Here is a 27825-nt window from a genome sequence, read left to right on the forward strand (position 1 = left end):
TACGCTGCACTTTTTGACACCCACCAACAGATTTTCAAATTTGACACATCGCATATCTATATACCTGTATATTTATATACGCGGTTTGAGTTTTTCAGTTGATTATTTACAAGGTGCCGTATCTAACTGCATGATTTTTGAGGTAGCATTAGCGGCACGCTTTACACAATATATATAATATATATATATATATATATATATATATATATATATATATATATATATATATATATATATATATATATATATATGTGTGTGTGTGTGTATATATATTATATTTCAAGATTGGATTCTTATAATTTTTATAAACTTAATTTATAAAAACAATATACATTTATGTATCATAGTATGTACAAAATTATAATATTAATTGATGCGTACTCGTAGGAACGAATAGAGATCAATGCTATCATATTTACGGAATCTCATACGGTGCACTATGAAGTATCAAATGAACCGAGTCTCGTTTCACAAAGTGTGCAATTGTCTTGTGATTCAAATTTCAATAAGGTAATTATAATCACGTATTATTAATTATATATATGACATACACATCTATATTTTAATGCAGTACGTATCTTTTACTTCTCATGCTTATTTACAATTATTATAGCTGAATCATTATTACTTTTTTGATTTATCTTTTATTTATTCTTGGATAATAATCATAATAATACTGTTTGTTTTTGTATCGAGCGTGGTGGCTTCACGTTTCGTAAAATCGGAGTCGTAGTAGATGGCAAAATGGTTCGTGACAATATTGTTCTGTTCCTTTTTCAAGGTCTTGCTCTCACAGTTTTAGCTACAGAAAAAATTCTCTGGTTTCCGAATGATTCTGTAAAATTGTCTCTGTCTTCGCGTGCGTCCGGTTAACGATTGTTGAAGAAAAACTGACCGCTGTGCGATCCACTGCATGTTTAATATACAGAGACGTGCAATGGTGACACAAGTGTCGCGTCGAATGATGACGATGATCAGCATGACACGTTACGTAAAACATTCATTTCATATAGTATCGAGTAGTAGGGTGTAATAACCGAGCTAGAAGTACGTATGTAGATAATTTATAATAGAACATAAAATCAGTCTATTTAGTGGATCGTTACCAAGTTTATAACGATTTTGGCGTGATTTAGTACCTCTTTACGTTAGCGCTTTAAATAAATAGCACGGCAAGTATATTTTACAGATATCCACGTAAAATTTATACGAAGCTGTATGTAAGTAAAGACTTACTACATGCGTAGATACGTTACGCTTATAATATATTTGTAACTATAAGTTGCCAGCGAGGAGTGCGGTTTGTGTGAACTTTTTGTTTTTCATAGATAAAACATAGAATGAACATAACAACCTTGTTCGGACGAAGACTTTTATTCGAAACTGCAAATTTATCCTCGAGCTTCGCGGCTAGCCGTCATATTGTCGATTCGTTGGATTTGAACAAAGCGTTGTAAATGTTCCGACGGTGAAACTGGACAAATAAGATTTTTTAATATTTATATTCAGACTCGCTGAAGTTGGTACAGTTTGAAAATTGTTCGATATGGAATTTAGATGCAATGAAAACTTTTTCAATCATATGCGGAGGGCGTATTTTCTATAGATGTGATTGAGGCCGGTTAGATTTTTATGAATATTGACTAAGAAGAAGAGGAAAACATGAAGAATCCGGTTATATATGTGCACGGGCAGTGTTATTTGAGATATGAGAATTAGCGGTCCCTGATAATTGCGTTCGCGTGTGATTTTTTTTTACAATGCCGCATGCGTGACATTGAAAAAAATTCTGCTTCATTGACGAGATTTTTTTAATGTGCTTCCCGTGTTAAAGTTGAGTGAAGTAATCAACGCTTAGTCCGGAGTTGAGAACTACTGAACATAAAAATAAATTTTTCTGGGGATATCAGGCGCCTCTACTTGTCGTCAAAATAGTAAATAGAAAGAAATTCTATTTTTTCACGCACCTCGTCGTCTGCCAGACTGCGATATATGCATCGATTTCAAATATCGCATTTGACTTCTCTGCGACTTCGACACAGCTTGCTGTCCTGAAAATAGGGCGGGGATTTCGACACGTGGAGATTAAAGGTAAACCTACCAGGTGAGGAAAAAGGAAGGAAGAAAGTGACCGCGAATTCCTCCGAATCCCACGACAATGGAATAATGCTGCATACACAATTTTAGAGACAATTATTTGACAATGGGCAAAGACTGCAAGCTACAAATTTTCACATAAATCGTTGAACGTTGCGAAGGTTGGCGAATTTTCCCAATAAATACTTGCCGTTTCGTTCAAATGCTGTAAGCTCTCGTTACAGTCGGATATTATACCGGTCCTCACCCTGTCTCGAAGATTACAAAAATTACTCTCTTCCACAAAGCAATTCGGCTACTCTTCTTACTCCGTACATTCCCGCATTCTCTACTTTGTACCGTCGCGACTCGGTTCGACATATTTTCCTCCCCGCGTTTTATTACCAGATGCTATTTGCAGCGCGCGCATTGCCAAGAGGGTCAAGCTGACACCGCCGAGAAGAAGAATCGTGTGCAGAGTCCTTGGGGGGGGCGTCGGAATCGACATCGGTGTCGTAATATTCGGATTTTCCCCGACTACTGGATCACCGTCTCCATGACATTGTTCTTGTCCCAGCCGTTTTGCCCACTTAGGGTTCGTGACATTTGACTCGGACTCCTCGCCGGGCTTTGGGCCGGATAATATACGCAGGGTGCCGGAGTGGCCGACCACACTTTGGGTTTGGGGCTTTGTCGGGAGTGAGAATTGCCGTTGGAGAGGTGCACGTTGTTGTTCCTGCTGTTCCTCGTGCTCGACCTGTGCACCTGACAGCGACGTATCGAGTTTCGCAACTCGATGTTAGTAACGTTGGTCACGACGGATTCGTCGTTGGTAGGAAATTCCGGACTGTCTCGACCCGCGCCGAATATGTGAGAGCTACAGAATAACCTGAGAAAGATCCTCTTGAATTTCCGACCGAATATCACGTAGATTATGAAATTTACACTGCTGTTGATCGTCACCATTAGATTTCCAATCTGAACCAGCCACATCGGTATATTGTTGTAAAAGGTTTCGCAGATGTTCGTCGCTAGTGGTATTATGTTGCAAACTATGAAGACTATCACAACGCACAACAGCATTGTTGCCAAACCAATTTCTCTCCGCTGGTGATGCGACAGATTCTGCAGCTCTCTGTTTGCCTTTCTCACCTGAAACAATAATCGTTCCACGCCTGGATTACTACTTCTTCTATAAAAAGCTCTGATAATAACGCGTTTTCACCTTGTACCAACTGTGATAAATAAAGTACGAGACATTCGTGAAATTTACATTTACACGAGCCTCGTGTTCCACTTTGAAACACACAGGAATCAGCTTCTCGTATGCTGCTTTAAACCTAACTCACAGTTTACCGTTAAAATCCTTACAACTTTCCATTTCAGCTCTACCTGCTTTTGTCAAGATTGTCGACGAAGTAAAACAAAGTCCCGGTAAAATGAGTTAATCTTGTTTCCCGACGATCGTTGCTATAACTTCTTCGATTTAATTTAAAACTCCCGACGCAATTCGATATCGCCAATGGCCGCAGGGACCAGATAAATGAAGTGCTTTTTAATTTCCTCTGCGGATAAGAAATCCAAAGATGACAGATTACAACGGGAATAATAGGTTAGCAGAAAACGTACGCGAGTGCCTATTTGTTACGTCAACTATCGTTGTTTTTCATCGATAAGTTTGGTGGAGGAAAAAACGGAAAATAAATCGAATTCCAGAGGTATATCAAGACTGGTTAAAAAGATAGACACGGCAATACCAGCGGGAAAAATCTTTTGTTACGACCCCAGGCGAAGGTTCATATTAATCGTAAAAAAAGACATAACTCAGTCGGAAAATGTCTGAAATCTTTCACCAGCGACGCTACGCGAACTGATGATAAAAGTTACTGCATTTATCAGGAGTTGAAGTTGCATTCGAGCTGCTCCGATGGCCTGGAATATCAACTTGTCTCCAGGAAATCACTCCGCGGCATAGACCGAGATGAACTTGAACGGAATTTTGTCCGTAGCTGAATAACAGGACGTTCGTAGACCACGAAAATAACGATTGCATTTCGTCTTGCGCAGAGCTGTAATCGCTGGGTCAGGAAGTGATCGATGACGATGACACGGTCTTATCCGTTCGAAGAGTAAAATATATACAAAGCTTGGAGTCTTTTGTAAAGAAGCATACCGCGGTAGACGTAGAGAGCAGCTTCAGGGTCCGGAGGAACAAAAGTCGAAAGAAGCGTTTACTACGTCGAGCTCCTAAATTAAATGGCTTTTGGTTCTAGCAATGAAAGCGTGTTAAGGATACGACGCGAGGACTCCCAAGGGACACTCCTCGCCACGTAAGAATTTTGTATCTCACAACCTTATTTGTATCCGAGCACCGTTGCGAGAATAGAAGTTGAGTAGCGGGACCCATGTGGCGTGTGGTAATTCGTAAGATATTTACGATGGTGCAAACACGCGCTAGTTTCACAGACAAGGATATTCGTGCAGGATGCTCGTCCTTCAAAGCTTGGAATAACAAAATCTTATTTTTCTACCCATGCGCTCCCGTAGGTGTGCAAAAATTCAGGTACAGTGGTGAACTGAAATCTCAACATATATCTGGCACGAATTTTGCAGCTCCGGAAGGAAGCACCAATGAATTTCGGGCGAGTCTCACTGTTGGGCGCATAAATTTCATGACAAAAGCAATATCGGAAGGAACATGTCATAATATCGACAGGATGAAATATGGAATTGATTATTCGCCCATCGTTTTTCAACCGAGAAACGACGGAATGAAAAAGAATCTCCTTCAGATTTTACGAAAGTCAGCGATATCCGGCTGCGATTCATTTTGACGAAATTCAGGAACTCGGGCTATGATTCGATTCGCGATGCGAACTTTTTCATTCGTCACTCAACCGCTGTCTGCTTGATGGAACATGCTTGTCACAATCTTGTACCTGCGTGCAGGCATATATTCGTTTCAGAGTTGACCATCGTCTCCGCGTGGTCTGCGGTACATCATCGTTGATTTACGTAGGGTGTCAAGAATAATGGTATTTCTTAAGTGCGCCAACATGCCGGATTTTCTAACTAACTAATGATCCCTTGCTGCTGGTGGAAGCTTTATTAAAAGCTTCAAGTCTCAAAACACGCCGCAGTAAAGACAAAGAGTTACTGAATTTCCGAAGATTAATCCTTCGTTGAGCAGAGAGCCCGGACACTGAAGGAGCTTCGTGAGATAATCTGCAAGGACTCGACCCTTTAAAATTGCCCGATCGACTGTCGATAAACATTCCCAACGTTGACAAACGTCCAAAGGCACCTCATCTCAGGGAGGATCAATGACAGCGAGGGTATTCGGTGCAGAAAATAACTACGAGCGTGAGATGGAAACTTTACCCATATACGTTCGCGGGTTAGCGGTTGCAACGGTTTGTCCCATGTGATTGGCATTCTTGGTCAACTTGAGGTGACAATGTCATACTTTACGAGGCCGTTTCAATACGAAGGGATACTCGCGAGCCGTTACTTGGGTCAGTGGAATTAGGGTTAGGTCTATACATGGTACTCATTGAAGTTGGAACGCTTTTTTGATATCCCTGTACAGATAATTTACGCGCAAACCTTATCAGGAAATATTACATTTTCATGGTCCGTGTAACGCGTTTACGAATTAATTATGCTGCGGCATTCGGTAGTAAAATTGATGATTCTTAGCAATGCTTGCACAACACACAGCACATATTCCAACATGAGCATATAAAGTTCCTGTTATGATTATCTTAAGGATCTGATAAATTTTTTCACTAATATTCCTCCCGAACGACATTTAAATCATTATTTTTAAGGTACACTTAAGAATTGAATGGTGCAACGAATAGGTAACGAGCAAGACCTCCAGTCTAGGCTTCTAGTCTTGGTCTCATTATTCACCCTACCAAACTTTCCAATCGCCACGGTGTCCGTTATCAAGAATAGGGGCACTTAAAACTTACGAGTACGTTGTCAGTGTTCGTCACTCTCATACAGCGAGTGTACGTACGACGTGCTTCAAACAAAGGTTGTCTGCAGCACGCGAAGCTGCAGCTACCTGCTCCGCGTAGATCAAAATTAACCTTCAATGTAGCCGACGATACAAGGTATGAGCATTTCAGGGAAATGATTGACTGCTTTAAATCAAGTTTTATGACCTGACTACAGGGTAAGGTTGGCTTTGTTCGTAAGGAATGTCTGAACAGTATTTCACGAGCGATTGTGGTCGCATCGAAGAACAGAACCGACCATTCAACGTTTATAAGCAGTCTGACGAAGGTCCGGTGAAATGTTTAGCATACTTGTACGATAGTCGTTGAAAGTGCGTAGGATACAAGATTGGGACGTTCATGAAAATAACACGGTATATTCGTCACATTACACGAAAAATGTACGAGACATATAAATTAAAAAAGTGTTTAAGCAAACGAATTGATGATGGTGAACGTTTGCATCAAGTTAGATTTAATTAAATCAGTATTTCCTTGACGAACGTATAGGCAACATTTTTACTTTAGAAACTGCAACTGAAAAGCCTCCCCCCAGCAATCTCATTATTGCGTCGTTTTGTCAAATGCCTAAATCATACCGTCCGAGCTATTTCCATGAATTGTGACTCATGTTGTTCGCGACTCACACCCTGAAAATCGGCAAAGGTGAATTTCGTCCTCAGCTTCTTAGTTAATCGTGAAACACGTTGCGTGAAAAACGACCATTGGTTACAATCAGCGAATTTGTATTTTTTTCAAAAACATAACGATGGTATTTGAAATTAATTTCACGCGATTCACAGAGAATATATTAAAAAAACTCTGTGCTTTGACAAACAATACAATTTTTCAATCAGAAGATTGATCAATCATTTTATTTTTCCGTAGTTATTAACACTCGGATTATACTTATTTCAGTTTGATAAGGATCTTTATTTTTCGAAGTCAGGAGGAGATTCTCTTAATAAACCTTATTGACTTCAATTTTTGTTCAATCGTAGTTCCGTTTCATTCAATTCAACGCTGGCATACACGAATATGACAGCGATATATCGAATAAGTGATCGTTTATTACGTACCTGTCGATATATTTCCATGTTAAACCATGTGAGCAATGTAAACGGAATGGCATAGTAGAAAATAAAGTACATCCAATTGATGTAGATCGCACGATATAGTTCGTCAACCCTCATCTTCGTTGCGTTTGCGCAATATACCGGCACTTTGTACTTCCAGTGAATCTCTTCGGTGATCGTCATTTCCCAGAATCTGGAGCAAGTGGAAAAAGGTCGTTAAGACAGACCGTAAGCAAAAAACATTTCCATAAGAATCCCCGATCGTCTATTTTTGCAGCTGTATTCCAGTGCGGTACAAATAAGAGGAATAAAAAAAGCTGCGGAGACGAAGTGATAAAAAGACCCTCAACGGGTTGAATTTCAGGTGAAAACAGTCGGTCGTGATCAGCTGGTCGAATCTTGTCACTCACTTCGGTATGTTGTATATTACAGAGACGACGATGATGCAGAGGACAGCCATCCGCGCCCTGCCATAGGTGCACATGGAGCGTGCCCTCAGGGGATGACAGACGGCCACGTACCGTTCCATAGTTACGGTCAAGGTGAGGTAAACTGAGACCATTTGCGCGATCGTGGCCAACGGATACAAGAACTTCACCAGCCTTGGGAAGACGAAAAACTTGTAATTGAACAAAACATTGGTTTGAGGATAGATGGCCGGCAGTCCGAACAGGAAAACCTGCAACAATGTGGTGAAAACATTGGATTATTGTCGATGTTTTGCACAGGGTTCAGTGGGGCGGGTATGAAACTTCACTGACGTGATATAAACAATCGGGTTTATACGGCCTTTACGCGTGTGACACGCCGGTACAAGTGCGACGTATGTACATCAGGATTTTCGGTGCAGGGTAGAGAAGTTCGTTGGGCTTGTGAGCCGACAGCTGAACAAATAATAATAATCGGTCTGAGTCTGAGTCTGAATACACGGGTGGAATGAATTACAAGTCCAAAGCTCATGAGCTTCAAGATCCAGGGATCTAAATCACTGTCACGTGTGAATACATGAAGGAACCCAGGCGTCCTGGTATGCCACGTAAACTTTTGTTTGCATACTGACGTCAAGTGAAAACTCACGGGGAAAATTGGATCATGTCAATGTTGGAAGTTTCTAGATTGGAAGAGCTTATCGTCGTCGCTAGAAAGACAAAAAGATGACCAAAACTGAGACTGCTTCTCGTTCGTTGTAATAATTCCGACCTGTTTACATGCCTGCATAAGGCATGACAAAGTTGATATACCGGAAAAGGAAGCGCTGCCATTACTCTCAAAGATAATCACCTGTGAAATCGATCGATTCTGTAATCAAGGAACAAATTGAGATTGGCGGCGGCTTAGAAATTGCGTGGCATAATTGGTAGGCCGTAGAACGAACGTCATTGCTGGGGTCAAGTAGATTTCGGTGAGCGTCCGTGATCCCAAGAGTCCAATCAAGGGAGCCATGCAAAAAATCCGATTCGCGTACGAAATCGTGGAGAATCAGAAACCGCGTGACCTTAATTTAATGATGCAGAGTCGGCAAAGACAGGACTGCAAATGACTTCGCGGATGAATGATTTTTCATAAATGACTCGATGGAAGTCTTCCGATCTACGGCGACACGTGGTTACATTTCATACGGTGTGGAAACTTGAAGAAGAAAGGACTTAGCGAAAGTCTTGGAAAAAGTTTGCGACAATGCCGCGTGAGGATGCGAAAGGCGATAAAGCGTGATCCATATTTGGGAAGGCGAATAAAAAGCAGTCTCCGGAAAGTCAGGGAAAGTCGTAAAAGACAGTGGAAGGCGTCACCGTCCCGGGATATTATTAATAATGTTGAAAATACGCGGTACTTGGAACTTTTTGAAAAACAACCCAAGACTGTGGGTGTATGAAGAATGCCAGAAATCTTTCTGGGATAGTATAGAAGATATATTTAAAGAATCTTGTTAAACAAAAATCTATCAAGCTTTATTCCTGCAGCTTTCGAAACGTTGTACGAACGTCGAGCTTGGAATTACTCTTGCAATTAATGGCTGTACCAGAGTTACAGGGCCGTTCCACACAGCGCTACATACTCCAGGGAGTAGGATAACAGACAACTTGGTATAAAAGCGAGAAGTTTCGAAATTAATAACCTTGCAGATGTGCAGGTATGTAATCATACCTCGTACCAACGTTTTTGCAAAAGGGTCTTTTTCACTGCCTTCAACTTGTGCCCGCAGAAGTTCTGTGCAACTAATGTATCGTCTAAAAGCTACGAAACGAGTCAAACGTAAAGTCTGCGATGCTCTAAAATGTCTCGGTACGAGAAAAACTCCCCGAAATTTGCAAGACGGTTTCGGTACAAACGTATAATGCAAGATTAATGGAACATCGGAAACTTACCGAAGTTAAAATGAGGACGGTGTCGCATCTCGCTAGGCCGATCAATAAGTAGTTGATCGAGGATTTCATCTGGGGCCGGGAAAGTATGATCATCGAAATGATGTTGCCGAATAATCCGAACAGACCCACCACATTCAGTAGAATACCACTGGTGATGAATTCTAAAAGGGCACCCTCTCCTACCGGAGTATCGCATTCCAGCGGTTGTTTGGTCGTGAAATATTTCGAAGTATTGTTCTCCGTAGATCCGTTCGTTACATTTGAAGAAAAGTAAGACGTACTATTCACTGGGTATACTTCCGACATTTTGATACTTTGGTTCAGCGTACCGCATTGGTTCGCTGATTTTTCAAATGTTTGTCCAATGCATGTTTTTTATTTTATTATTTCTTTTTTCACTCTTATTTTCATTGATTACCGCGACACACGATACCGGATATTTATCGCTAATCGGAAAAATTAATTTCAACCGTATGATTTTAAGTGAGACGATTACTTTTCCAATTAGGAAATAAACGAATTGTTCTTGCCGGAAACACAGGTGCTAACACTAGGTAAGTTCATCTGCGCGCTAATCGCAAAATTTTCAAATTGCCGATTAATTGGAAACAAACTTCGATTCGGTGAAATTTTCTCGTAGTACGATTTAGGCCCAAGTTTACGTATCGCGATATTTTCCTCGTTGATCATCACCTTTTAAATTTATGCGACTTACTCAACGCGATTCGAAACGCGGTCATGCTCGATTTTTAGTTAAACACGAATATACTCGCTGCGTATTTATAAAGGAATAAGCACATTTTAGTCCTGATCGCGAGAGACAATCTCACGCATTCTTCTCAAGTCGATTCTCTCAATTTTTCTATCAGCGTAGTATATTCTTTGATCACATGACGCAGTGCCACAACACTCGAAGTCGGATCATCCACCTCCAAGCTCTGCATTGTTCAGCTTTATGATCTGCAAAATACCACGGATTCAATTAGTTTATTTAAAAGAAGGTAGGCCGTTAGGGGGAACGGAAGATTAAAAAAAGAAATCAACATCACCTAATCAGACTTAACCGCAATTGAATTGTTCTTGTTGAAAATATAGGTGAATATACGGATGTTTCGGTCTTAGAATGCGAAGATAGAAATGGATGAAGGAACCAAGAGATCAGAGATTCGTGATGAGGGTGAATGAAAACTTGATTATTGGAAATTTTTGTGAGTTTTTACTGTCGGAATAGAGAATAATGCAGTGCGAAGTTCGTGCTTCTATATTATCTAGGAATCCTGTAGACCGTGTTTAAAAATTTCGGTTTGATTCGAAAAAAGCCGAATCGATGATTTAAAAACTGTACTTGAAGTCACTTGCTTATTAAATCTCATCGCTAATTGGAGAATTGAATATTTGCTGAAACTTGGCAAGCCGCTACTTCAGTCAGGAGCTTTTTTCACGCTTGAAAACTTTCGATATAAATTATCGAAATTCGCCAGCGAGTAACTTTTCCCTGACAGAAACCTTCAATTAACTTCTCGCATAATATCTACTTATTTTCGTTGATTTAACTTTACTTCCCAAACAAAAGGAGAAAACGATATCGAATTGAGAATAGTTTAAATTAATGTTCGTTTTAAATCACAGAATCTTCGATAATGTGATTAAACTTTTATTTCACTTTTATTAAAAGCAGCGGAATCATTTATCGACGACCAACGTAAGATTATACTATTATTTGTCTAAGCTATGCAAAGCGGGGAAAAACATTGTCAACAAATAATTAATCCGTGAAATTCCGATCAAAGTTTCTCACAGCCTCAGACAGCAACTCGTGCAGCGTCTATTCGAATAATCTCGTTAAAAAGACTTTCTTCGCCAACTAATTTTGCAACGTTTCAAAAACGTTGTCTCCAACTATCGTCTTCCATTCTCTGGCAATCTCCGTCGATTTGTAAAGTTAATTGGATTCTTCGGTCGAATATCAGACGCGGGAACTCGAGCCGCAAACTCACCGCACCGACCAAGTAAACTTCCGATAAGTATATTTAACAAGAAAGCTAGCTCTTTTGTTGCTCGCGCGAATCGCGTAGAAACGAGCCTCAAACATTCTCTTGGGTAAGATAAATGTTCGGTAAGTGCTCCCGACGGGCGATAATTTTTATCGAGAGATTTTCAACCTCCTCGGCCGAGCCACTGTCAACCGCTCAGCTATCTGTCGCTGCTTATTTCCGGTCCCACAGTCAAGCAGTGCCTGCCGCCCGCCTCGGTCATCCCAATTTCTTTATTCGTGACCTAGTTTTTTTTTTATCATTGTCCCGCTAAGTGAGCGGCCAGCGAGATTCAGACTCCGAATGCCCCTCTGTACGCATCAGTCTTAAACGTCTGCGTCGAATGTCATTCATGGCTTCCCTTGAAACGAGGACAATTATTTCAGAAGACCAATAACTTCGTCTCGAACAACGAATTCAAGTTTAAATTACGTTGAAATTAGAGCGACGACAGAAAAAAGAAGAGAAGAATACAAGGAATAAAAAACGTCGCGACGAGAGTCTGAATTATTTTGCCTCGCAAACTTGTTAGTAACGTGTGAAAGGCATACAGCATGCGGAAGGATCGATTGGAAATACTGAAACGCCAAGCTTTGCAGGATCGGTATTACCAAGAGACGCTGCAAGCCTTTACAAAATTGCATACCTTAGATCAAAGCTGAAACGTATTACATTGAAGAAGACGGCTGGATTACGTATATCGCTGAAAAATTTCACTCTATCGATGTTTCGAAAAGGCTGAGAAATGCGAGCCATAACTTTCAGACGCAAACTCCGTATCGTGGAATTTACAGCCGCGTGCCGTAGCTTTGTTGCGCATATGAAAGGAAATTACAAACTTAGTAGCGGGTATGCGTTGATATTGCCCGTCGACGAGGAACAACATTCCGAGAGAGAGAGAGAGAGAGGAAGTATAAACGCATTTATTTCCGGTTAGCTTGAATTTACGCAACATAGAAGGGAATTATCCCGACGAATTTCATTCGGTCGAATATAATTGTCGGAAAATTCAATATCGCGCCTGGTCGAATAGCAAATTGTAAAATCACACGGACGAGCGGACTGTTAACGAATCGACTGTACATATGTACGATGGGTGATCGAGTTTCGCTAGCGGTGACTAGCGTATCTACGCCGTCGACAATAATCAATGATATTTCGGTTGCTTGTGCTCGGCGAATTTCCTCCGCGGAGTGCGAAATACGTGGGCGTGAAAAAGGCAGTTCGAAGAAGCGAAGGAACAACGACTACGGAGGACGTCGTGCGTCCGACGATAATGAACGAGAGGGTTCGTCCAACCAGCCACTTCAAAGAAGCCTCACTTGGCACATGTCGCTTGTACAGCCCTGTGAATGAAAATTACGGGATAGCAAGTTGGCTTTTAAAATCTCGTGGTTTCGATGAATCCGCCTCTCATTGTCAGACGCACTGAACGAGATGATGGATGCTTGGCCGGGCTGTTACTGTACATCCCTAAGTACGAGTTGGGCGTGGAATGCGAGCTGAAGAGTGAAAAGTCGTAAAATAAAGGATTATCGGTTTCGACCAAGCGGTGTAAAAAGCAGAGATATGTATATGCGTGAACTCATCCCGCGAATCGCGAAAACAATACCGTTCGTTTTTTCATTTCAATACGTGACCGTTGTGACTGATGAGGGAAACTTCATTATACGCGCGTCTGTTATTACGCTGTATTCCAGCGATTATTAATAGGTTATGAAATATTTCGGGTATTTGCCATAGAGTGGGTACGCGTCCCACTTGCAGCCAAGTTATATGACGCGAAGCGATACGTGACGGGGGAATTTTCCCTAATCGATGAAACTTAACGTGGCTCTGCGAGGAACGATGCGTTCCGAGATTCGTTGCACAGCGTTGATCAAGTGTAGAAATTCGAAGCAGCCACATCGTTGACGGCATCGTCAACCTCTGCGCGAATTCGTCGAGAATGAATCCGATGATTTCGCGAGGCGCGTTCAAGCCCAAGTAGTGAGAGGCAGGTGCCGGTCAGACAATTCGGCCGATAGTTTGGTCGGATCGAGGCTCGTCGCGAATAGCGTTTTCCCCGCCCGTCGGTGGGCGGAATGCCAAAGTATGTATTTTTGTTCGCTGTCGCAAATTCTCGCACACTCCACGCCTTAGCGTCTGCAGACCCTCATCCGCGCCTCGGGCACGACCCATTTTGGAAACAGTAGGGAAAATTTCCCCACGAGGAATAAAAGAAACCGCAAGAAATCCACACGGCGGTAAAAAAAAATTCACAGCTATTGTAACAGTTTGCATGTATGAGACATTTGGAAATTCCGAATAGGATAAGAGGTGTCGTAAGTATCGAGCGTGGAGAGTGGTTGAAATTCCGAATTTGAAACGTGCCGAAAGCGCCGGATTCAATTTTTTTACTGGCGAGACTTGGAGCAGAGAAATCAAACTTTGACGAACCATCAAAGTTTCGAATGGTCCGAAACCCGATGCTCATAGTTCCGAAAGTGCAAAATGCCGAAAGGGCGAAAATAAGCAAATTTCAAAATCTTAAACATCGAAATTCCGTATATTCGAAGACATTCAAATCTGTGAATTTCTGGCTTGGTAAAATTTCACCACTTTGATCTGTTTCGTTGTTTTGGATTTTCGATATTTTCACGTTCAGATTCCTGGTCATTGTGATTGTCGTTTTTTTTTAAATATATTTTACTCATACTCGTTGAGTAAACTGCGCTGTGTGAGTATATTTTAATTTTCGGAATTTTAATCCATCGTAACTTTACTTTTCGGAACTTTACATTTCGAAACTTTGAGCTATCGGGTTGTCGGACCATTTGAAACTTTGTTGTTTCTTCAAAGTTCGATTTCTTTACCTCAACTTTTGCCACTGAATAATTCGGAAGTAGGCTCTTTCGGAACCTTTCAAATTCGAGACTTCAACCCCGCTCCTCGTGCACGGCAGCTCGAGAATTTTTGTTCACGATGAAGAAATGTGTCACTAGAGCGAACGTACAGTATTCATATTCAATAGAACATTAAAATCGTCTCGAGATTGCTAGATCATTCTTTTTGTGAGCTTTTCATAGCACACCAGCAGCTTTTCGGTGCCAAATTTCAGTCGCAATTTCTTCTGCACCCGTCCGACTGTTACCCACGCGAAAATTGTTAGCAAGTCAGTGACTCAGTCGTTGGTGTAAAGCGTCCAATATTGCTCATTTCACCAGGAAATAATAGCTGATATTATTCAGAATGCGCCATCTCGACGTAGGGAAATGGGAATGCCTGCGAGGTCGTTGTCTTGGGGTTGAAATTAGCCAGGTTTCGGGAGTGAGTAAGGACGTGGGTGAACCGTGCATCCCTCAAGTCTTGAGACAAGTTCGGATGGAGTTGTCATGCCAAAAGTTACGAACTTCCCAGCAATTCCTTCTCCACCCAGTGTCACGGTCAAGAGGGTCAACCGAGACGCGTATTTACGACCTTAAGTTCCACCGATACAGATGTCGTTACATACCTACGTGCCTGCGTGTATTTTCAAATTCCGTTACGCATATTTTCGTAGCCACCTTACGCCAATTGCAAGTAAGAAAGGATGGACCGTGAGCTTGTAGCTGGAAAGACTTGTCCTTAGTTATATGGGGATGATGACGTGGGAGAAGCGAGGAAGCAGATACGCTTGTGTATTTCTGGTGACGGAGTCAACAGCTGACCTGCGAGCTACTAGCTTTTATACGCAAATACTCAAAGATATCGCTCCTGCCGGCGGCATAGTTTTTTATTTCACTTGACGATACGGACTAATTGTGAGACCGAGTTTGTTTCGCTCAAGCCGATTTCTTTGTAAACTTATTTAAATCTCTCGCGTTATTCCGCAAGAGCGTAATTATTCATTGGCGGTAATTAATCGGAATTATTGATTGTTGCAATGTTGCGATGCGAACAGGCAATCTGAACTATCTGACGTAAAGAGGAAAATACGGATCTGCTCGTATTGACGTAGGAAAAAAATTGGTACATCTATTTTTCAACGCGTTTAACAGTTTTGCCAAAAAATACTCGATACTTTAACCTATTATAAGCGAGTTGAGGTGACGAAGCGCGAGACTTTGGTTTGTACAACATATTGTAATAGCCATGCTATATTTTTAGCGAACATTTGTCGAATCAATTTCTTTTTTTCTCCAGCCAAATTTTAAACGATGAAATTCTCGTAGAATATATATATATTAGATTAATTACAGCTGTATAATATCGTGACAACTTAAAAGTGTCGGAAGACACGTTTTTAGATTTATTAAAAACGAAATTCAAGGCGTGGACTTCGACGACAGATCCAGATGTTATGATCAATTTTCGCGGTTGTAAGTTTTTTTTTCATTTTTTTATACCCTTGAAACGATAAAGGTGACGTGAAAATAAATGACTATTCGAGGCCGGGTTTGCGAAGCTGCGCTTAAGTATGAATTTGCTGAAAATAAAAAGATCATCGTCACAGCTCAGGTGAACGATTTTTCATTCCCTAAATATTCGGGCTGCGTTCATCATTTGACAGCCATAAATTTCAACAAAAAGAAGAAGGAGTGAAAAATAAATCTAATATCCCGAAGGGAGGACGAAAAATTGGTGCGTGGTAAGTCTGGATGATTTGATGCGAAATGATCCTGCTCACATTTCGATACACATGAACGATCCTATCAATTTCGGTTACAAACCGTAACCGAACTTTAACCAGGGATACGGCAAAGCGTTTATTGACCCTTATCCGAGTAAACGTGCTTTACTACTTTTCGAAGGAAATTGGCTATAAATTTAACATTCCGTACATTAAACGATATTTTCACGTCGGTTTTGATACTCTTCGAGAAATCGAAACGGCTATTGTACAGTCACACGCGTGAAGTATAAAACTCACTATTCTACGATATTATAAATTTGTTGTACTCGCTAAATTCACCAGAAATTTTAGCACGAATTTTATTACCACATTGTGACATAAGAGAATTTCCATATCCACGAGCTTTCGCTTCTGAACTTAATTCTATGTATATTTACACGAAAATATACGGTGGCGAGAAGTCGGATAAATTTTCACTGTTTCACCGAAGGATAATTACTTCGGGTAACCCTTAATATGGGACCGAAGAGCTGTAATCAAGGTTCCGTAGGTGAAACCGTGCAAAACTTAATCCAGACGTTACATTATACACATTCCGCCTGCCTAGAGAAACTGGATTTCCCTCCACACGTCAGGCCAAATTGTTTCAGGGAAACTCCCTTCCACTGATTACCACACAACGTGCTCACGTGGCCGGCGAAGAGTAGCTAATAAAACAAGCTGTAATCACACTATTCGACCCCCGAAGATGACCCTCTGACCCTAGTATTAGTAGTCGACAGCTGTTCCAATTATTCAATTTTACGTACCTATGTGTAATACTATATTCAGTACGAAACTACAGTCCGACGATTTTGACCATTTATCTGATTTAACTTTGTCACGTGTTTTACCAATTTTATGAAAACATCCAGGCTTGAAGATTGCATCTGCTTACGGACGTAAGAAGCATGGTAATCCAAACATAACAAGCTTGATACGTTTAAACTGTAACAGACATCAGGTTTGCAAATTAAACGACTTGCTGAGCAATTTTCAATAATTTTTCAGCCATAAACTCGAATTTATAGGCTTTATCCGTCTTTGTCTACGGAGTTGAAAAAAAAACCCGGTGCAAATGGTCACGAAAAATGTGCAAATGGAGAAAAATGCCTTCGTTGAAAAGGAAAAATCGTAAATCGTCATGATAGCCCATTCGGGATAGTTTTCAGTTACATGCGGTGTAGATGAATTACTGCCAACAGCTAAAGTTGTCGGCACTTCTACGATCGTTTCGAGGTTCGAATGTGAAAAGGTAAGAATCGATTACCGCTTGCTGCATGAATTAGTCGAAATAGAGAGGAGTCAACTTGCCTTAAAGCGAATCGCAAGGGGAACATTCGACAGTTTCGATACGCCCGTTCCTATTTTAAACTCGAGTTCACGGCGAAGGTACATTTCGTAAAAGCCGATGGATGAAATATTCAGGCTGTGGACTCGCGGAAGAAAAATTTTCATGCGCAGTTATCAGAGATATCCGTTTACAGTCCATCCTGCAGCTGAAATATAAACGCGGCGTCGTTAAACGTCGCAAGAGATTTTATCCCCGAAAGAGGTAGCACCGACTGTACGCCTCGCACGTTGTACGAATGCAGGGAGAGAGAATCCAGTAGCTTTAGATCCCTGTGAAAAAAGTTGGACGATAAAACGCGGCGTTGTGGAGTAATTGAAAAACTAGGGAGAAGAAAAACTGCCGTAAAATATCCCACTGATGTGCATAAATGGGGTTTCCGATTCGGAAACTCGAGTCTCTGCGGCTGCATATTACAGCATATTAAAAACTTGGTCTTTCAGCGGAGCTCGAGAAGTTGCGTGGGATGACTCGATGTATTCTTACAATCCGACCGCGGTGGCTTTGAGCGTTCAAGATCTTGCTTTATTGCGTTTTTTATTTTAGCCCGCAAACGCGTGTCTTTGCGCCCACGAAATTCCCCCACTTCGTTAGAGTCTAAAGTTGAAAAAAATGACTGGTCCAACAGAATATGATCAGAGTGACGAATATTCGGTTGGGTAAGAATCGGATTGGAAGAAATTACGGGGTTTTCATCATCTAAGCTCACGCGTCCATTTGGAAAAAAATGATTACCAAATTTTTTACGAAAAGTTGAAGACTCGAAAAGTCGATATCGGATCGACAGTTTCTCATGAAAATAACCACGTACACAAAAATTATGGCAGTATTTTTTGAATCTCGAAAATTGTTCACTCGCATTTAATTAAATCTCTGAAAATAAAAGTATTTTATGTCTGATTTGATAGTTGCGATAAATCGCGGTAGGTAGTTACACGGCATGTGTGTACGTACAAAGACAGTTACCGAGTAGAAAGAGAATAGAATGCAGGAATCGAATTGGAGAACTGTTTTACGACGTGTGTCAAGGGAATCTTGAGGGTTTGGAAAAACGGGAAGGGAATTATCACGTATCGGGGACGCTGTCTGGGACTGTCCGGAAAACGTCCGGCGAAGAGGTTTGGAGTCTTGGGAGTTTCAATTTATCTTCCCAGCTTCTACAGCAGAGATACTTTTCTAGGTTTCTGGAGCAGCGAACTTGAGCGAAAATTCTCTCAGTCCATCTACACGCGAGATGAAATTCCAAATTTCAACGTTAAGTTCGTCGTTTCAATAAATCCGATGCGTTACTCGCGGAGGTTTGTTCACCGAAAATGCATAATTTTCATTTATTTTATGATATGACGAGATGATCGCTTTTTAAAATTCGATAATAGAAAATACTGAAATTATCAATAAAAGCTTAGATATCGCTGCTTCGTTTCAAATCCCTTCAAATTTGTTAAAAATTCTGTAGATTCGTTCGAATCTAAGCTTTTGTTTATGATTTCGGTATCTTTGATTTCTCTATTTCTAAAAATATCTTTGTGGCTAATTGGTAGTACGATAATTTAGTACGATAATAAATATTCAAGGTACGACAACGTAATAAAATTACTAAAACGTGTGAAATTTTTGCGAACCAAGCACTTTAAGAAGCGAGAACGAAATACGACGTGATTTCGTAATTGCAGAAAGAACATATATATACAATCATCCACGTTATTAACACGCAACATTTTGCGTGATAAACGCGTTGCGAAAAATAAACTACATTTGGCACATAATCGGATAAGAAATTTCCGAGTTGAGCTTTTATTCAAAGCCCAAGCGGCGAGTAAAAACTACCAGAGTGAAAAATTCCGAGTGACAAGCTGAGCTGGGTGTGTGTGACGCGTCTCCTTTTTCATACCTCGTATAATATATATTAGTCGATGTAACGCGGGTCCGGACTTTTATTAACAATACGGGCGCATTTACAACTAGCTCCCAAATCCAAGGCGATATTGTTACCTAATTTAGCAAGAAGCCGGCAGATTTTCCATTGCCTACCGGCCATCAACCATCGCAGTCGTGAAAGAACGGTAATTAACCTTTGACATACAGGCTCAAGGTCATAGTATCCTCCGCTCCCTCAAGAAATGGCAGTAAATGCGCGCGATTTACGCCACATTCATTTTAGGAGATTCACGTAAAAAAGCTCGTTTCCGTGCATTCTAGTTTGATGCCTTCATTTGTTGTTCCAGAAGCTAGATGATCCTCCAGCTTTTTTTGTTTTTTTTTTTTCCTTTTTCTTTATTCATTTCCCGTTTCGTCGTACCGAAGAAGGGAGGTTGTAATATCAAGTCGAAAAATCAGCAGTGCAGTTTTCACTTCACGTTCCGTTTTCTTATTCATGTGCACGTTATTCCTGCTTTGTTTTCACATTTCTCTCGACAAACGTCAAAACACATTATTCTGCGGTGTATTAATATTGATTGAAATTATTTTCCGTGTCATCGTTAATTTCAGAGACATATATACAACCTGAACGACCAAGAAAGAATTTCGTACCTTGCAGAGTTTCTACTTATTCGGGTGGTTGAAAAATGGGACTAGGCATACTGCCTGATACAACATGGAAAAGTAAAAGGAGAAGGGGACGAAGAAATGGCGCGACGAAAAAGGAAACTCAATCATCCAGAGAGACGGCTGAAAGCATTGGCGAATTCTTGGAAAAGATGACGATAGCACAGGTAGCACGTTCTGCAGAATGGTTACAGAAATAATTGCCGTATGAAAACGATGAAAAAAGTTATCACAAGCCAAAAATAAGCGCGGAATTGTTGAACCGTGAAGGGCTCGATAGCTGCCTTAAAATAAACCAGAATGATGAATATTTGCTTGCTAAAATAGCGTGGAATGGATGCAATTTATGCTTCCGTTTAGCTTCTGACGAATCGCCTAATGCAGTGACATGAACATCTCCCGACACTGCAGCTGAATCGATTATGAAAGGTGGAGTGTTTGCTGACGAAGGCAGTGCGCTTATCCACCTGAAATTCACTCCCGATAACGTTACTATGCACTACCTTCGTTCGATATTGTTTATCAAAATTATCGGGAAAAATTACACACGGCTCGTTTGATCGACCGACAATCTAATGCGTTACGCACTTGTTTGCCAGTTTCTATGAATAACCGCACGACAAACAAACGACCAGTTGAGCATGAAGCTTAAATAACTGGTGTGATAGCTTAGGCAAGTGGAGATTTTACATTTCGATGGCTAATCGTAATCCTACTATATTTGTTTACCTAACGTAACCAATTATTTCCATCAACTATCGATCGACGATGATTAACATATCACCGTTGTTTGTTCAAGCGCGCTTCGCAAATGCCGAAATTAGGCGTTCGATGAAATCTGCTTTAAACGAGTAATAATTTTCAACACATGACCAAAGCTCAACCACACTTTGCCGGTTAATCTGCATGCCTTGTAAATATTTTTTTCGAAAATGCCAATGTACAGTCAGCAGCGATGAAGCCGTAAAATATTTTGTCAGCGCAAAGTGAACTTGATAGGTACAATGATGTTGAGCCAAACTCTGTGACACGATGTTGTTCTGTCCGGTCTTTACTTTAATTGATTTTGATAATATTTAAAGTACAATTTTCGTATCAAGTCGCAATTGCGCCGCCTTTATTGCATAAGTACATATAACAGCAGTAAGTAAGATTGGATTGTTCAATTATTTCAACCATATAATGGAGTAATTTGATTCTGTAACGCGGCATTCAATGTGCGGACAGCAATTAGGCGCACATTTTTACCGCGTGTAATATCGACGACGGAGGATAGACGTACAGATTTCTGTTTGAAAGTTTTAAACCAGACATGAAAAATAACAGTATCGCGAAGGGTTGCCGCCTTCACCGCAGGGGATAGTCGGTATTTTAAATTAAAGCGTGGGAGGGTGCAAGCCTTTCTTCTTCTATCCGGAGCTGGCTGTAAGCAGGAACGCCGAAAGGTGACGTCCGTCGTTTACGACGGGTTGATATTAAAAGCTGTAAACTGGTTTTACGGTTTCCCGTGTTACCGTTAAGGCCTCGAATTAAGGATGAAAAGAAATCAGATACGCCGCGGCTCTGGTTAATAATCCCAATCTCGAGCTGTTAGCGTCGAGCTGGAAGGAAGATCAGCTCGCGTATCCTTAATTGGGCTGAGGCAAGGATCTCGGATGGCTGGCCGACTCGCGGGATGAATTAATGATGAATGTCTCGCGAGAGACGCACGCGATGATCCTCTAACTCGATCCGGTAATTAGCCGCAAGTACAAGACGGAAGCATGAGGCGGAAAGTCATTAATGCAGCTTCAGCTTCCAGCCCACTATCTTCCCTGTCGCAAGAAACATTCCCCGCATCGTTTCACAGATCAAAGTTTTACGCAGGTTAATTTTGGATGACATTTCGCACGGTGGATGATTAACGCGTTGTCTTTCGGCCGAAGTTAATACTCGGAAAGCAATTTTTGCTCTGCTGTCACGTGTTAAGTCAGTCGTCGGAATGATTGTTTGTTCTGATTCTAGGACCGTTTCACGACGAGCTCAATGTTTGACAATTCGGTACGTGATAATTAACCGTTGAATAACGAAAGAAGAAAAGTTGTTGAATCTAGTGTGAACGGCTTTAGAGTGAAAATAAATTAAGGCTTTGCGTTACTTCGTCGTTGTTTTCGAGAAAATCGTATTCAAAGTGGCGATGTGCGTTAAAAATAAGACGCGAGGGTGTGTGCCGCGAGGGGCCAAAAAGTAAGAATATCCGAGGGGTTTCAAAGCGAGAAACAACGATGCGCGGTCCCTTCGGAGCACTTTCAAAGCTACCCTTGTCTTCGGGGGAAAATTACAGGCAAAGAGAATGGAGAAAAGAATGAAGAGAAGCGAAAGACGAGCGTGATCGCTGAGACTTGGACAAAACGCAATCTCGGCACGCTGATCCTCTGCTCCAGAGTTAGGGAGATACATCTCCGTTTTGCGAAATATCATCCTGAATACCGTGCTGGAAAACTGTTGTGCTCCTGAACAATGCATAAGCGGATAATTTTGACGGATGCTTTATTACGTCGTTTGCTTAATTAAGAGGATGAATAAACGCAAAGTCCAGTCAAAGGGTTACGTGGGTCTTAAATTTGACAAAAATCTGTTTTTTCTATAATTTTTTTTCCAACGTAATTACAGAACTACTAATTGTTGTGCGACAGATAGTTCAAATGTTGTTCTCTCATGTGCCTTAAGTTTGATTAAAATATTTCTTTGATTATATATTTTTTTTTTGAAATTACAGAAAAAACAGATTTCTCAAAAATTCAAGACCCACGTAAACCCCTGGTTAAAAACCCACGGTCTGAACAAAAAGTTTGGAAGGAAAAGGATCGTTTGAATAAGCTGGAAAAAATTGGTTTTCCGCTATAATTTTCATCACCATGAAAAAGAAAAAGTCTGTCGGTAACGAACAAGAGAAAGATCTGAAACTGACAGGATTTGGCAGCTGGATAAAAAAGTTTTGACAGAATAATTAGAAACAAAGATTTTTGATGAACAGGAAATCGATAATTCAAATATACATACATATATATATATATATATATATATATATATATATATATATATATATATATATATATATATATATATATATATATATATATATATAAACTGGGAAAAACACAAAGAGTTTATTTAGAAAAAGTAATAAGGAGAAAAAAGTATATATATGTTTATCGGTAAAACATTGAAATTCGATTTATTTCCAGTAGAGGCGGAAGTTTGGATTGAACAGTACATGGTGATTTTTCATGCCCGTCAGTTGATTGTCAAAATCTGTAAGATTCAAATTTTTTCATCGAGCCGTTACCGAGATCATCGAGGAAGTTTCTCGGGCAGACCGATTGGCTGAAATCGAAACCGTAATTGTTTTTTGAAACCTGGTTTTCGGATTCTAGAGGTTCGAAAATGTTACATTAAAGTTAGAAAGAGTAATTTTCGACGAAGGCCAACCTTATATCATCTTATATCACCAAAGGCGATGCAAAGTAAATATCTTTTGCAGTGAATTCGAAGGTAATTAAATCACTATTATATTATACAAAGGCATCTGACAAAATTTAAACAACATAAGCGCAGACACTAACAATTTGGTAAAAGGTTTTACAATGAGAACGTTGTAAATGATCGAACTCCGGTGTTTTTCATTCTATTTTAATAATCTTTGGTCTATTTTGCCCACTAACTAGATTCTGGCACATGGTCTAAAAGCATTCAAGAATTTTCAGACGACCTCTGGGGATCCTTATGGCGAACAAAATGAGGGCACGAACATTATAATCGCATGAAAAACACCAAAGTTTGATCGCGTTGAATGTTTTAATTACAAAACATTTTCTCAAATCATTGGTGTCTAATTAGCTTGTGTTATTTGGTACCTTTTCGCTAACATCATTGGCGTAAATAATGTTGCTCGAGTTCATTATAATTGTTTTTCGTTATCTTTTCCAAACTCGTGAGTCAGAGTCTGGGTCTGATTCATCTTCAAGAAAAATCTGAAACCTACATCCTGTGAACACGGAATTGGCATTCATCGAACGTAATGCATTTTCGGAATATTCGCCTACAGGTTAACATTGGATATCAAATTAGCGGATGGTTGATAAGAGAGAGCTAAAAATACGGAGGGAAAACCTCTCGGGATACAAGCAGGACGGATTATCGATAACGTTCAGCAATATACGGATTATCTGAATCCAAAACATCCTTTCCATTACTGACTCACGAAAGAACCTCGAGAGTTTCGTGATCGATGGTTAATTTGCGAAAATACGAAGACCTTATTTTTCCTTCAAGTTCGAGCCATTTCTGATTGAAGAATAAAAGCATTCCCAAGTCTGCGTATGCGTACAAATGGAACAAAGAGCTTTTTTACAAGTCGTCAGAGATCCATAAAATACGATTTACGATATGATGTTCATCCTTCGACATTTTTTTAGAACCGTTCGTCGAAAGACTTTGAAGAGAGGAAAAAAAAAAAAAAAATTCTCACATAAACCAGCAGTGAAAATTATTCTCGTTGCGAATTTGCGACGTCGGATTTCACAGTTGAAACTGGAAGACAGCTTAGGAAAGCACACTTTTCGTCATTTCTTTAGCAGCACGCTGTGGTGAAATTATTCACGAATAACTGGGAAGACTTTAACGTAAGTAGATAATTAATCTCATCACATTCAGGCTTGATGCGCTCGCGACGCTTATATTTATCCTGGCGCCTTAAATTTACCCCTTTGCATAACTTTTGTCTACCCTGGCATTCTGTATAACAGTCAAATAATGAAACGAGGGAAGAAGTTTATATCTCCAGTTTCACGTATAATAAAACGTGACGGTAATCGGTACGCGTAGCGAAAAGAGGGTAAGTTTTCGTTACGTGATCTCAAAAGTTGGCAAACATTTTTTTTTTTTCGAAGTATATGTTGCGTGTCATTTATCGTACGACTTGAAAACCCAAAATTTGTTGCAATGTTTTATCCATTTGTGATAAATTTATGCAAATTTGGCTTGTTTCCGGTAAAGTAACTCTCGAATATTTGATTTATGATATATCCGTAACATCAGAGCGAAACGCTGCGAGAAAAATAACTTTTTTCATTCTCGCTGTAGAGCGAGTAAAAACAACACTATAGGATTTCCACTGATCCGGGGTTAATTTGTCTGAAAATTCGGAACAAGCCAGATTATCCGAAGCTTATTCAATCCCAGGATATGAAATTTGATAAACGCGCGTTACCGAAACTTTGCGATAAAAACTATATTCGAATTTTACATCGGGTCGCGAATCGTTTTCTCTGACAATTTCACCGCATATGGTAAGTGAAAAAAATTCAATAAAAATCACCCTCGTATAACCGGGAGCGAAAAAGAAATGCGTAATGGAGGGATATGATAGCGGCTGAAAAGAAACCGGCAACGCATCTCGCAGATGCCGCAGAGAAATCTGAGAGGCTCATCTCACCGAGCTTACCAAATTGGATGCGCAAGCGATTCCCGCATTACCACCGTGTTTTACTACTAACTTTTGAAAAAAAAATTCGTAAAGCTCAAAGGCAAAAGGGTGGTAAATAAGGTTTTAAATTTTGACTGACGGGGATTTTTTCAGGCAATTAAACTCACTATTCACCTGCTTCCGGAAATTTCATAACCGTCACAGAATTATGCCACCGTTTTGCCAGCGCGCGAGAAAATCTGAGAATAAATTAAGACCCTAAAGACTTTGAAAGGTTCGACGCATTGTGTTCGTACCTTCTTATAAATTTTTTTATATTTGTGTTTTTCCGAAGTTTTACGCAAGAAAAATAAAAGGAAAAAACAACTGAACTGACCGTTTATTACGTATCACTTTTTTTTATTTTACAGCTCCACTACAGCGACGAAGTTCAAACCAAACCGAAATTTTTATTTTATACACAGACTTCGTACGGTGATTTATGACGTTTTTTCTTCGATTCCTTTTCTTTTAAAATTTCCAACTGCACAAGTTTTCTCCGCCAGTTAAACGTAAACGGGAATTTCGCTTGATTGATTCTACACCGCGCATTCCTGCAATTTAATTAATTGCCGGGATTTGTGTTTCTTCCGCGTTATCGAGCGTAGATTGATTGACATTAGCACCGCTTTAATCGGCCAATGTAAACACTGTAACAGTCCGGCATCCCAAGTCGAGTTATTTACACAGTGCGGAAATTCTTTTTCCACACACCGGACACTCTGTATAAATGTATATATTTGAGAGTAAATAATTCCACCGACGATACGTGTAACGAGACACCCAAGTTACGTACGAGTTTCAATTTTGAACAAACAAACACCGTTCGACGAGGGAAAATACTTCATCGAACACACATACACAGTTCGTTATTGTACGTGGTACAATCGTCAGGACGAGTTGAAATATTTTTCATATCCTTAGCGTATGTAATGTAGATACATATTCACCATTAATCACTGTCTATATTTCAAGTCGTAAATCTTTATAAAATCACACCGAATCACTGCAGCACAGTTTCGTTGCACGATAATTCTTTAATTTCGTTATTAAATCCCCGCTCGTTATACATTACGCGTGATATTAAAATTCAATTTTTCGACGCACTGTTCGCATGAGGTTAAAAAAAAGCAAACTAAAAACAGAGTACGACTTTCACCAATTGAATTTGAAAAAAAAAAAAAAAATTGATCCACCGTAGCAGAATCGAGATTGAGATAGAATTTCACAAAAATTCGACTCCAACTTTTTATCCGAGTCGCAGTTTCTCCGCAAGTTGCGAACTCGCTCGACAATTCTCAACGCGTGTCATCCGTCGTCGTATTATAACGATCCGATTGTTTTTCGTCTATCTTTTATTTATCTATTATTAAAAATCCTGCATTCCGAACACCGGCGGTGTAAATCACGGCCTCAAGTCGAAGCGCTCACCTCGGACAGCGCACTGAGCGACCAGCTCCTGGCGAAGGTCCGCGTCGACGGTCGCCGGGGTGGCGTCGTAGACCTTGGCAGTGAGTTTCGCCTGCGCTCTAGCGACGTCGTCGAAACCCGGTGTCAACTAAACGTCGCCAAAGTGCCTCTCCGTACGTTCGGAATACGTATGCGCAGTGTAATCTTTCATTCTTTTATGCTTTCTCACCGAATACCAGGAGACGGACAAACTATCGAATTGATTGGACGGTTGTAACGCCCGATTTTTATAAGCTGCAGTTCGACCACTGCCGTCACGGTTTCAAAGTTGAAAAAGCTTTTTACCTCTGTTCGATTGCGAGTCAGGGCTTTGCGGTTTCGACGTCGCGTCGGTCGCTCGCCTCCGTTTTCTTGCGATTCGGGCTTCTTGTGGGACGCGACGTTGTTTTATCATGCACTGAGAGAAATTTTTAGTTCCGGTCACCGCTCGGTCCTTAACGATTTTCATTTTTTACCACAATCGAAAAATATTGTTCTAGGTGGAAAGTGAAAATTAGTTTTCTAGCTGTTACCGGAAAGTCTAGTATCCGTTGCTATTCTTTCTCATTACGATCACTGTTGCTATATTTTCTTGCAACTGTTGTGAAAATTTAATGCTTGTGCAACAATGGATTCATGTTAAAGCCTAAATTTAACTAAAAAAGTAGAGTAAACCTCACGAACTGATTTTGCGTTGCAACTACCAAAAAAGGATCGACGATTGCGCAAAATGTTTAGGCGTACCTCGTTTTTCGTAATCCCAACAATATTCAAACAGTTTTTC

General features: G+C 40.4%; 1 protein-coding gene across 6 annotated transcripts; it reads right to left on the reverse strand.

The window, feature by feature from the left end:
* Positions 1-275: 275 nt before the first annotated feature.
* LOC124177826 (FMRFamide receptor) lies at positions 276-27058 on the reverse strand. 6 transcript variants are annotated; one of them, XM_046560669.1, is made up of 5 exons: positions 26543-27058; positions 9523-10482; positions 7567-7835; positions 7160-7349; positions 276-3228 (listed from the first exon to the last, which is right to left on the reverse strand). In XM_046560669.1, the coding sequence occupies exons 2-5, from the start codon at positions 9826-9828 to the stop codon at positions 2614-2616; spliced, it is 1380 nt and encodes a 459-aa protein (XP_046416625.1). In that variant the 5' UTR covers positions 9829-10482; positions 26543-27058; the 3' UTR covers positions 276-2613. The 6 variants fall into 6 exon arrangements, with proteins under 6 accessions (XP_046416625.1, XP_046416622.1, XP_046416621.1 ...); XM_046560666.1 differs by having other exon boundaries at positions 26027-27058; XM_046560665.1 differs by having other exon boundaries at positions 25930-27058.
* Positions 27059-27825: the final 767 nt, after the last annotated feature.

Source organism: Neodiprion fabricii, chromosome 3, assembly GCF_021155785.1.
Source record: "Neodiprion fabricii isolate iyNeoFabr1 chromosome 3, iyNeoFabr1.1, whole genome shotgun sequence".
In the NCBI taxonomy this organism is placed as follows: domain Eukaryota; kingdom Metazoa; phylum Arthropoda; class Insecta; order Hymenoptera; family Diprionidae; genus Neodiprion; species Neodiprion fabricii.

What these genes read in the sequence shown, in the direction of transcription:
- LOC124177826 (XM_046560669.1), bottom strand. Translation starts at nt 9,828, where the DNA reads ATGTCGGAAGTATACCCAGTGAATAGTACGTCTTACTTTTCTTCAAAT. An exon ending in CCGTCCTCATTTTAACTTCG is followed by an intron (nt 7,836 to 9,522) that starts GTAAGTTTCCGA and finishes ACATTGTTGCAG; the next exon opens with GTTTTCCTGTTCGGACTGCC. An exon ending in GTAATATACAACATACCGAA is followed by an intron (nt 7,350 to 7,566) that starts GTGAGTGACAAG and finishes CACTTGCTCCAG; the next exon opens with ATTCTGGGAAATGACGATCA.